The following is a 12,221-nucleotide window of genomic DNA, read 5'->3' as shown; positions in this document are numbered from 1 at the left end:
TAGTACTAGGAGTTAAATCAATTCAAAGTATTCTTGTCTACGCCTAGGGGTAACATTTTATTGACTAAAGTTAGTCTACTTGCTTTCCTAATTAATTTACTTCTAGGAGCAGTGTTAAGTAAGCATTTTTCTCTTAGAAAGAATTATCCTTCATACTTTAAATCAGCCTTCTCTTGGGTGTCATAGCCTTCTCCAACTGATGAACATATTTACAAAATTTATTATGAAGTTGCACATTGTTATTTTATTTCCTGGAAGAGAGTATGAGGGAAAGACACAGTTGAGAAAAGTTTGCCAAACTTTAATCACAAAACAATATGTCTAGGATTTGGATCCTGTTATATTCCTAGCTCTTTTGGTAGATTTATGGACGCTAAAAGCAAACAACTTTAAAAAGATACTTGGCTACTTAAGGCACATATTTGTAACAGCCTCATTGATTTTCCACTTAATATAGAGTTTGCTTATTCTCTGTTAATATTTCTATTTAGAAATGTCATTTTCATGTTCTCCTCTTTCAAAAAGTCCAAAAATGTTTAGGGCCATATATTCCAAAGTAAAGATTTATACATTTGTGTTTACAGAGATAATGAAAATATAAAACTTTAGTTGTAATATCAAGGAAGGGTTAAAGAATATTGGAAATCTATATAGAATCAAGAGGAGAGATACTGTAACGTGGTAAGAGATGTTTGAAACTGGCTGTGTAAAAATACCAAGAGAATAAGCAAGGTCACCCTGAACCATTTAGTCTGAGTGGCATTTCACGCAAATACCCTTGAGGTTAGACTGATTGAAGCCATGACTTGAATTGCTGCTATCTTTGAGCTGCTGATCTCAGAGACTCGAGGTATTGATGTTGTGGATGGATCCAAGTAGTCAAATGTCTCATTTGCTATGATGCCTGCGTGGGTACTTAACTTCTGATCATTCTGCTAATATTTCCAGGGGCTGTGTTTCTTTGTAAGGTTAGTTCAGTGATTACATATTAATCAAATGTATTTATGTTCTTTTTGGATCTGTTCCATTCTGTGGACAATAGTAGCACCTTAATTTTAACAACTGTGAGATTCTCTATTTGGGGAAGGGGTGGGGGATAGAAATAGATTATATAAACACATGGTGCAAAATTCAAATTTTAAGACAAGATACATGAGCTTTTCAGTTTCAGCTTCGACATGTAAAGCTTGGAAGCTGTCTCTTCTACAGTCACAACAAGAAAAAACTGAACAAACTGAAAAATCAATGGCTTTTTTAGATCCTTTGGAGAATTGAGGTCACAGGACTAACCACCACCTCAAAAACAGGAGAGACAAATGAATACAGAAAATATAGATCAACCTACCTGCAGCAAAAGCATGGTGGGAAGCCTTAAATAATAACTTTGGTAATTGCGAGCGGCTGTGTGAACTAGCTTGAGAGTTATAAACTTCTGGGAACCATCATGCTTTTACACTTTACTGAGTTTTACCTCTGGGAGCCCCACCAGGTTCTCACAGAGGAAACTTCCCCATGTTTGGCCTGGAGGAGAGGGAAAATAACCCTTTTGAAATAAGCCCAGAACATTCTCCATAACAAAGTCCTATCAGACAAGGAAAAAACTGAAGCCTTATCAGGCTTGGAGGAAAGGTAATTACCTAACTCCTGTCCATTTTAGCCTTCAAGTCTCATCTAAGGGAGAAAAAATGCTGAGAAGCACTTGTAAAGGTTACAGCCCAGGGACACAGGACCACTCAATGAGAGTGGTCATTGCTACTGATCTCATTAATATGAAAAGGATAGTAAAGGAATATTATGAGCATCTATCTGTCTACAAATTTAATGACTTAGATGAAATGGACCAATTTTGTGAGAGACAGAAGCTACTAAAATACACACAAGAAGAAATGGATACTCTGAATAGGACTGTATCTATTAAATCAATAATTACTAACCTCCCAAAACAGCATCAGGCCAAGATGGTTTCACTGGTGAATTCTACCAAATATTTGAGAGAAATGATACAATTTTTCTACAATCTCTTCCAGAAAATAGAAGCATATCATTCTGTGAAGCCATCATTACCCTAATACCAAAACCAGACAAACATTACAAGACCAATATCTCATGAACCAAAGATATAGTCATGCCTTGGATATATTGCAGATTCAATTCCAGACCACTGCTAATAAAGAAAAGATCTCAATAAAGTGAGTCACAAATTTTTTGGCTTCACAGTGCATGTAAAAGTTATGGCATATGTCTTAAAAAAATGTACATCATTTAAAAATACAAAACAGAAAAACAATTACAATAGTAACATCAAACATCACCAAAACAAATATAATAATGGAAAAGTTTGAAAGACTGAGAATTATCAAGATATGATACAGACACGAAGTGAACAAATGCTGTTGGAAAAATAACTGATACACTTGCTCAACACAGGGTTGCCACGAACCTTCAATTTGTAAAACATGCAGCATGTGGGAAGCGCAGTAAAGTGAAACACAAGAAAATGAGGTATGCCTATACAAAAATTCTCAAAAAATTTAGCAAATTGAATCCAACGTTTGCAAAGAATTATAAGCCACAACCAAGATGATTTAATAGGTAAACTGTTACATCCATACCATGGAGTATTATTCAGCAATAGAAAGGAGCTATCATGCCATGAAAAGACATGGAGGAAACTTAAATGCATATTGCTAAGTGAAAGGAGCCAGTCTGAAAAGCCTACAAACTGTATCATTCTGTAAAAATTAATAAACAGGAATCTCAATTAAAATAGATTCAGGAGGCCAGGAGGGGGAGCTCTTACACCCTACAACAATAGCAGAGCCAACAGGAAAAAGAAAGACTTCCTCTTATTTCCTGGCAACAACTCAACCAATGAAAAGCCATGGACTCTGTTTACTACAGCCCTCCCAAGTCCCTTTTCCCCTCTCTAAAAGAGTTCTTCCCTTACTGTGTGAGGACTTGGCACTTGGCTCACTAATGTTGCAAACCCTAAATTGCAATTCTTTGTTGATCCCGAATCAAGTTTTGCTGGAGAAACAACTATCAGTTTGTTTTAGATCAACAATTCTAACCACATGACATTCTGGAAAAGTAAAACCTAGCAACAGTAAAAACGGGTTGCCAGAGGTGGGGGTGAGAATAGCAGGAAGGATGGCTAAGTAGGTGGAGCTTAGGGTTTTTTTAGGGCAAAGAAACTATTTTGTATGATACTGTAATAGTGGATACATGACATTCATTTGTCAAAATCCATGGAACTCTGCAACACAAAGAGTGAACCTTAATGTAAACTGTAAACTATGGTTAATATTTCAGTATTGGTGCATCAGTTGTAATAAGTATATCAGACTAATGCAAGGTGTAAATAATAGGGGTCCCAAGAAGTGGGTAAGTAATAAAATTATATTATTTTAAAATATTAAAAAAAAAGATACATGATGATAATTATTCCCTTTTACTCCTCTCTCTTAGCCATCTAGTTCTCCACAGAATCATTCACTAGTTACTGGTTTCTTTATATAGTCTTAAATAGAGGTACAATATATATGAACATGTATATGCATATACATGTTTTTGGTGGGTTACAGAAATGAAAACATTCTATACATATTGTTCTATACCTTCCCTTTCTCAACACACAATATGTAGGAAAATGTTCCAGGGTATCAGCATGCATAGAACTTCTTGATCATTTTTGACAAATTCATAATATTCCACTGATAGATATGCCATCATTATTCAACTCATATTAACGAATACAAATTATTTTTCATCTTTTGCTATAATGAAGACTCTGCAATTAATATCTTTGTGTGAATGTCATTTGAAGTAGGATTACTTAGTCTAAATATATGTGCATTTCAGAATATCCCACCAGCAATGTTTGTTTCCCCACATCCTCATCATTTTATTGTAAGCAAACAGTATCACTTATTATGGTGTTAAACTTTTCATGGCTCTTGTACATGTAAAAATTACTTTTCTTCTGTTTCCTTTTCTGTAAATTGCTTAACCCCTTTCCAGTTTTTTCCTCTTGGGTCATCCATTATTTTCTTATTGGATTGCAGACAGTCTTTAGTAAGTAAATTTTCTAATTACCTATGATAAAAGTTGCAAATATTTTTCCCAGTTAGTTAACTGACTTTTGACTTTATGATGTATTTTTCTATGAAGACTTAAAAAAAATTTTAATCTTGTCTAATTTTTCTATTGCAGCTTGATAATGTTTTAATATTTTATAGAACTGATCTCATTTTTTAAGAATTTTCCTTAATATACTTGTTCATTTATTTTTTCCACATTATTTTAGAATTATCTTGTCTAGTTAAAAAAAAGTCTGACGTTTGTATTTGAATGATGTTAGATTCATAGATTATTTAGAATTAACATCTCTATAATGTTAAATCAACTTTTTTAACATGATATGCCTTTCCATGGATTCAAGTCTTTTATGACCTTCAATATTTTATATGTATATAGTTTTTGTAGGTTGTTAAATTTTGACTTTTTGCCATCTTTTTATCTACTATATTTTCTGATTTAATATATATGTGTACACATATATACATGAAAGCTATTGATTTCTATAAGCAGTTTCATATTTTGTACCCAAACTATTACTGAATTTACCTGAAAGAATCCAAGAGAACCACCTACAGTATGATGTTAACATTTCACCATTAAGTATGATTGATTTCTTTTTTTAGAAATGCTTTATGGGATTTTAAAGCTTTCTATTTTTAGTTTAAAAGAATTTAAAATTTTTAACAAATGCTTTCTCTGCAAAGGATGTAAGTAGGATGGGCTCCTCTATGCCCATTGATGCAGCAGAATTGGAGCTTCCTGCTCCATCAAGCTTAGACTCTGCTAGATTTGAGTTTTTGTTTCCCAGAGTAAAATTCGTTCATCAAGGGGTACAACAAATGTTCTTTTTTTTTTGCTTATGTAAATTATTTTTATTATAATGTTTGGTAAAAATATATCAATATAATCTTGGTATAAATGCCTTATGCTTATATAGCTATAAAACCAAAACATATAAACCAATTCAATATAAATAAAGTCAAATAAGGTTCACTTGAACAATATTTGATGTGACACTTGATGTCGTTTTGTTGAAATTAAGACCCTACCCGAAATGTGAATCGGCATGATATAGATTCTTTGGAGTTCAGTGATCCATCTCACAACTCTTGACTGCCCATTGGGGAATATGTCTGACCTTGGGGAGGGGGGACAACAAATGTTCTATTAAACTGGAGTTTGAGACCAGCACCTGGCTCTTTGAGTTTCTAATGCCAGTGAACCACCAGGAAAAGAAGGGGTTACTGTACTGGCTGAGATGAATGATCCTGCACAATATACAATGGAGGCAGGGACGACAAGGTCTGGAACACAGGAGAGTCTCTGAGGGGCCTCTTAGTACTCCTATGTCTGTGAGAAAATTAATAGAAAACTGCATCAATTACTAATGATTCCAGACTTTTAGGAATGACAGTTTGCATCACCCCAGTAGGCAACAATCTAAGACCAGCTAAAGTGTTTGCTAAGAGCAAAGAGATATGGAATGGATAGTGCTAGAAGGAAGATAGAAATACCAGCAGTAACCACATGTTCAGTTATAAAAACAGGGCCTGTAGTAGTTATGAGTATTTCATCCCAACTTTGAAATGAATGTGTGTATTCTTTTCTTTCCATTTCAGTTCTTTTTCTTTGCTCTCCCCCCACCTCTTCCCCTGTTATCTAACCTAAGATGTGTTAACAATGGTTAACCTTATAGCCTGGTATTTAGGTTACAGGATATCAGAGGGGTAGTGTGATGCAGCCCAATGAGGAATGGACATCTCCAGTGACTGAGGTGACGTGGAACTCTATGTCCTGTGGGGAGAGGGTAAGTTTTGATTTGTACAGGGATAAATGAATCATTTTAAGTGGAAGCATAATTTTTCTACTGTCTTTATTTATAAGTTAAGTATGGCTGGAAGTAAATATATCAGAACCCGTTTTTAAGGTTTATGATTAGAGTGAGTCAATAGAGAAAACTGCATAAGATTTGGAAGACAGAGACAAAGCAGCTGCCATTACTTTCTGAAGGTTTCCATGGTTAGGTGTGGTGAACAAAAGACGCAGAGACAGCAAGAGATCCAGGTTACCTTCACACTCTCTACTCTGGATGCAACTCTTCCTCCCACCTGCCAGTCCTACTGAGCCACAGCACCCCAGGCTGACCACCATCCATGGGGGCAGCAGCATTCTGTAGACATCACCAGCTTTCCTTCACAGTCTCCCCTGGCAGCTGCCTAGATTCTCTTTCAAGCTCCCAACTTGCTTCAGTGCTTCAGGAGGCTGGCTAGGAGCTTGTCTCTGATCCATCAGTTTCCCTTGAGAGGAGGGCCATCTTCTTCCACAATTGTTCCTCTTATTCCTACAATAACCCTTTATTCCATAATATCCATAGTAGTTCTGCTCTCCTGACGGAACCCTGACTATCACACTCATATTCCTTTCTACCTTCAGAAATTACTATCTCTGATCCTTCCAACATTTACATTTGATTTTATTAGATATTATTAATGTATTCCTCGTAGGTTGTAGGTTTCAGAACTAAGCAAGCCAGCCTCCTATCCCAATTGAAATTTTCCCATTCAGTCACCAGGGACAAAGCAGTAACCCTCTCCCCACTCTGAGGAGGGCTGTCCAGTTTGTACTACAACAGAGAAGTCACTGAAGAGGAGAATACACTTCACTTATGGACAGAAAGTCCCAAGAGAAAGAGGTGGACCTGCATTGTCTGTGTTTCTCCAGAATGATGTAGTCATGGATGTCATGCTCTCCCAAGTTTCACCAGGCAGATAAGTTACTTCTCCCAGGAAGAGCAAGTGATGATCTCTGAGGAACCCCACACGTGTAGATTCTAATGTGGTCCAGTCTTTTGGTGTAGGGGACAGCACCTCACTGGAAATTTGGGGACCTGAGACTTGGGGTTCCACCTTGACAGATTTCACTTGCCCTTGTGTCACTGCAGCTTGAAGATCCTTCTTGTAAATATTTACTTTAATTACGGCTACCTGGACTGACATTTCCTATTTATAATTCTATAGACTGACTGACTCATTACTCATGTCAACCCCTTCTTGCCTGTATGAGTTCTTTCTTAAAGAACCATAAATTCTACCATATGGGAAAACATAATTCTATACTTGCTTTCCCAGCATCCCGTGATGCTAGGGATTGTCCTGAATCGCTGTTCTGGCCAGTGAGCCATAGAAATCTGCAAAGTGGAGTGTTGTTCTTGAAAAGCTTCTGTTTTCCTAATAAAAGGGGATAGACACAGGTATCACCAACCCTCTCTCCTTCCCGTCTTGCACATGCAAGTATCTTCTAATGCTATTTGTTGAGACAACAGAAACAACAAAGGAAACATCATTATGCATATAAATAACCCTCACCAATTATTCTGAACTAGTAAGGGGAGGGTCTTGGCTAGAGGATACTTATGTCAGATTTGGATGCTTTCTGCCTGTCTGTCATTAATTATAAGGCTATCAAATAATAAGTCTGATCATTAATATTTTTTTCTCAACATGGTTACCTTAGTTACAAAAAAAAAAAATTTAGTACCTTTTTCCTGGGCTCTCACATTGTTAGTACCTTAGCGGTTCTCAAATGTGAGTGTACATCAAGATCACCTGAAGGGTTTGTTAAAATACAGATTTCTGGGACCCATGAAACCCATCCCCAGTTTCTGATTCAGTAGGTCTAGAATGGGTCTAAGAGTTTCATTTTCTAACATGTTTCCAGGTGATGGTAATGGTACTGATCTGGGGACCACGCTTTGAAATTTGCTCTTTTACAGTATCAATGCTGTGTTGTCTTTTTCCACACTAACTTGGGATAATAGATCCCAGATGATGTCAGATGCTGTGAGCAGTAATATTATGTTAAATTTTGATAAAGTAGAAGTGCTGAAGTGACTCAAATGCAAGAAGTACATTATCAAAAGTTGCCTTCTCAAAAAGAAAATAGTTTTCTTTCATTAAATCATCTCTTTAATGATTTCTTGTACAAATCTCTTTAAATTTTAGGAACAATATGTAAAAAGAATAATTAATAATCAGTATTTCTTAACACATGAATTTTTAACAAAAATTAAGTGAGAAAATTAAACCACTTTCTGGTTTGATAATAACTGAATACTTTTTTGGGGGGGGAGCTAATGGAAGACCAAATGATTTTAATTTAGTTTTGGATGTCATTGGTTTAATAGCACTTTTATCAGGCATCCTTCTAAGGATAAGCCTATTGGAAGATAATGTATTATCAAATAGACTGGTCTAATTTTCTATTTGCAAGTTAAATGAATTAATACACCTGACATTTGCTTTATCTTCATATGCAACTGGAATTTTCTGATGTATGCTTTGATGATTACTATCATTCAGCTTTCTTAAAGAACCTAGGCATCTCGTTAGTATTCTCTTACTGAGCAGTGTGATCATTTGTGCAGCAGCTGGAGAAGGATCATATATTTCACTGGACTCCTTGGATTAATGGCAAGAAATGCTCTGGTAGTAACCCATGAATAAAAAACAGGAACCTTTCAAAAAGCTTTTCATATTAATGAGCTTATCTTTTTCAGAGTAAGTGATTTTTTTTTAATGCTTATAATAAAGACCTACTTGGCTCTCTATCTAGTATCTCTGTACCACCAAATCTAGGAAGGCATGGTCTCTCTCCATCTATAGTTTCAGCCCCACCCAACAATTTGAGGTCAGTTCTGGCTTTGATCGAGAACCATTTTTAAAACCCTGCAGGATGAAGCTCTAGCTCTAATCAGATGTCTAGATTCCACTACGCAGGCTTTAGTCTTTTAATTAAATCCTACGTTAAAACAAAGTTCTAATAAATGGATTCCTAACGTGCCACCTGTATTCTGGTTTCCTATACAGAACCCTAACTCCTTCATGACTGGGGCCTTGTGTACTCTCCAGGTCTTCCAAGAAGTACAACCTGACTCTCTCCCATAATCTGACTCCCTGCCCTATGCTGTAAGGAATCAAGTGTATCTGCCACTGGACGATCAGATCATCATAACCAACACCTGTGTAGGGCCTTACCGTTGACAAACCACTCTTATTTTTTATACATTCTCTTCTTTGATCATCAGAAATGTTCAGGTGAGCCTGGTGATAGTACTTCAGTTTAATTTAATTACAGAGAATCTAAGGCTCAGAAGGATTAAATAAATTGCCCTGGGTTCCCAGGCTAGTAAGTAATCAACAATGATATGCAGCTGGGTTCTCTGAACATAAATTCAGTACTGTTTTGAAACCGGCAGAATGCATCTCAGGACTTGGTAGAGTGTAGGTTCTTCTGACTCGACACAGAAAGAATTCAGCGAGAGGCAGAGTGACAGGTAAGGAAAGAGTTTATTAGTATAAGACGCTTGTGAGAGATGCAAGCGGGAGGGTAAGGGAGTGCCACCCCCAGAACTTAGTGGGCTACAGTTTTATAATCAAAGGAAAAGTGGAGGGGGTAGAAGACCACCTTCTTCCTCATTCTTGAGTAGATGTCAAGCTTTCTTCAGCTTCTCCTCCTCCTCCATGTCGGGCAGGGGAGTTTTCTTGTCCCTACATTGTCAAACTGGGACTGTCATGGCACAGTGGAAATGAGCAAAAAGGTGGTAACATACTAAAATATAGTAAGTCATCTCAGGTTTCAGTATAATACCTTTTCCTTAGATTTTTGTTTTTAGTGCACACAGAGAAGCATGTCCTAGGAATCACTAAGTTACTGACCTCACTGGGCAGGATGTGGATCTCATTTCACCATTGTTTTACTGTTTTGAGACGTCTCATGCTTCTGTTGCACGGTTTTGTTGCTAAGCAAGCTTGCTAGGTTTTGTGGTTAAGCAAACCTGCTTTCTTGAGTAACCATTAACATACAGGGGTTTCCCAAACTTTTTTATACTTACAATCCCCTAGTGGGATTAACTATTTAATCACCTACTTTGGCCTTTACTCTGTCTCTATCAGTTTTTCTTAACCCTCCTCATGGACCAGACTTCTCTGAAATTCTGGCCCTTACTTCTGCCTGAACTTCTTTCTCATGCCTGCCGTTGGGACCTTCTCTAGGGTATCCTGTTCTCCAGATCAAACAGTCTTGCCCATTTTGCCTGTCCTACTCAAAACTCATGAGAAGGAAAAAAAAAAAAGGACTCTGAAATGTTTTATTGTTTTGCTACACCTGAGTTGAATTAAAGCACAGTTGCAAAAGATATATAGAGACTAGGAAGAACAAATTAGCCGAAACAAAAATTTATCTCATACATAAGTTTCCCTTCCTTTTGATTGCTCCCCTGAAATTGCTTATTCTAAGGTGAGGGAGGAGGTCCCTATCAAATCGGAGTTATTTTTCAGTTTTCATGTCTTCGCCTCTATGGCATCTGGAATTTCTTCTCTGTGATACAGTCTTTTTATTTCTTTCATCACATCTCAAGTCCACATCCTTGGGGAAGGAGTGTAGAAGAGTCGGGAGGAGGGGGGTGAGGACTGGGAAGCAGAATATCTAAATGCAATTCCTGACACCAGCTTGTTGATTTAGGTAAATTGCCTAACTTCTCTGGGCAGGGTGGGAATGGCCAAGGGTGCTGGCATTTGGAGAGACTCGCTATCAGCCTAAGGCAGATCAGGCCCTGTGCAGTGTCCCACCACACCTTCCTCTCAGTAAAATGGAGGTAATATTTGCTTCCCTTACATTCCTTCCAACTGAGACTCAGTTAACTTTTTTTGTAAATAAAATGCCCTGTAATTGAGAAAATTAATATTACTACTTTGTTTTTACATCATTTTATATTTTCCAAGTGTTTTTGCATGTTTCTTTACACTTATAAATTTGAAACTTAGAGACGTTAAGTAATTATTCCAAGGGTGCAAACTTAGAGCAGAAAGCGGGTCCAAATTGCCTGTATTCTTATCCTCACTTTCCTCCACACACACGGTTATTATTGACCTTGACCCTGGATTACAATCACGTGGAGCTTTGCTCTATTCATTCCCTCCTTTATTTCTACAAGCAATAACTAGAGACCACTTCCACAAAAATACTTGTTATGGGTCTCTATTCTCCTATGCAGTGTGTCTGACTGTGCATGGTGCTTTGAGATACCAAAATCTACCTGAGTAAGGGAAGTCTTTTGCACTTAATATATGCTTGAAAGAATTAGAGGTGGAAAAAAAGAACTGGAGAAGAGAGAAATGCTGGCTGCCTGATGATCATGGGCTCCGCTGCTGAATATAAGAGCTACTAGGCACATGCAGCTACTAAGCACTTGAAATGTGACTCGTCTAAACTGAGTTGTGTTATAAGGGTGAAATACACACTAAATGTGTGTATCTTCATATTAAAACAATGTAAATTTTCTCATTAATCATTTTTAGATTTCCACATATTTTGGATATATGGATTTAAATAAAACATTACCTGTTTAATTAATAAAGTTAAATTCACCTGTTTATCTTCACCTTTTTTAATGTGACTACTAGAAAATTTAAAATTATTCACATGGCTTGAGTTCCATTGCTATTAGACAGCACTGCTTTTAGGCATTAATTCACCACCTTCCATTTCCTAAGTTGCTTCTTTCCTTCTCGGTGTCTTTTGTGCATAAAACTTCTGCTTAAATCCATGTCTCTTCCTTCATAACTTGGCTTGTCACAAAGTTTGACCCCAATCAAATTAACCAGCTTATACTTAAAACCAAGTACCATTACAATATTAACCTTCATACACCATATGAATTATTCTGTTTCTTATTTCTAAAAAGAAGACCCAGTTTTCATGAAATTTCAAAGATAATACCTTTTTTTTTTTGACTTTGTTCCAGGATACCTAGTGTAGCTCTAAGAGTTTATCAAAATGGACTTGAATGCTATCCTGCAGACTTCTAAAGTCATCAGCCTAAGAGACAGCCCCACTGATCCTTCCCTTCAAATGGACAAACTGCCAGGCACACTAGGTAGCCTTAATAACAAAATGTAAACTAAAAAACTAAAATAAAATAACAAACCATTCCCTACCTCTATTTTTACCTCTATTCTTTTAGGCCAAAATATCATTTACCTGCTATATTATTACAGTTATCTCCTGCCTAAATTCTTTGCCCCTAGTTTCCCCATCAATTCCATCCTGAATCTCACTATCCATTCAATCTTCCTAAAATATTT

At 36.7% G+C, this 12,221-nt stretch overlaps 1 protein-coding gene across 1 annotated transcript in view; it reads left to right on the top strand.

Annotated features, from left to right (window-relative positions):
- Positions 1-2,193, top strand: part of CIP2A (cellular inhibitor of PP2A) — a 39,215-nt gene extending 37,022 nt beyond the window's left edge. The window contains exon 21 of the mRNA XM_081235244.1: positions 2,028-2,193. Within this exon, the coding sequence (XP_081091370.1) occupies positions 2,028-2,069 (42 nt within the window). The 3' untranslated portion in view covers positions 2,070-2,193. The remainder of the gene's footprint in view (positions 1-2,027) is intronic.
- The last annotated feature ends 10,028 nt before the right edge of the window (positions 2,194-12,221 follow it).

This window comes from Mesoplodon bidens (assembly GCF_964165515.1).
Source record: "Mesoplodon bidens genome assembly, chromosome: 5".
Lineage (NCBI taxonomy): Eukaryota > Metazoa > Chordata > Mammalia > Artiodactyla > Ziphiidae > Mesoplodon > Mesoplodon bidens.
Note: the sequence above shows the minus strand (reverse complement) of the source record. Positions and strands in the feature narration are given on the sequence as shown.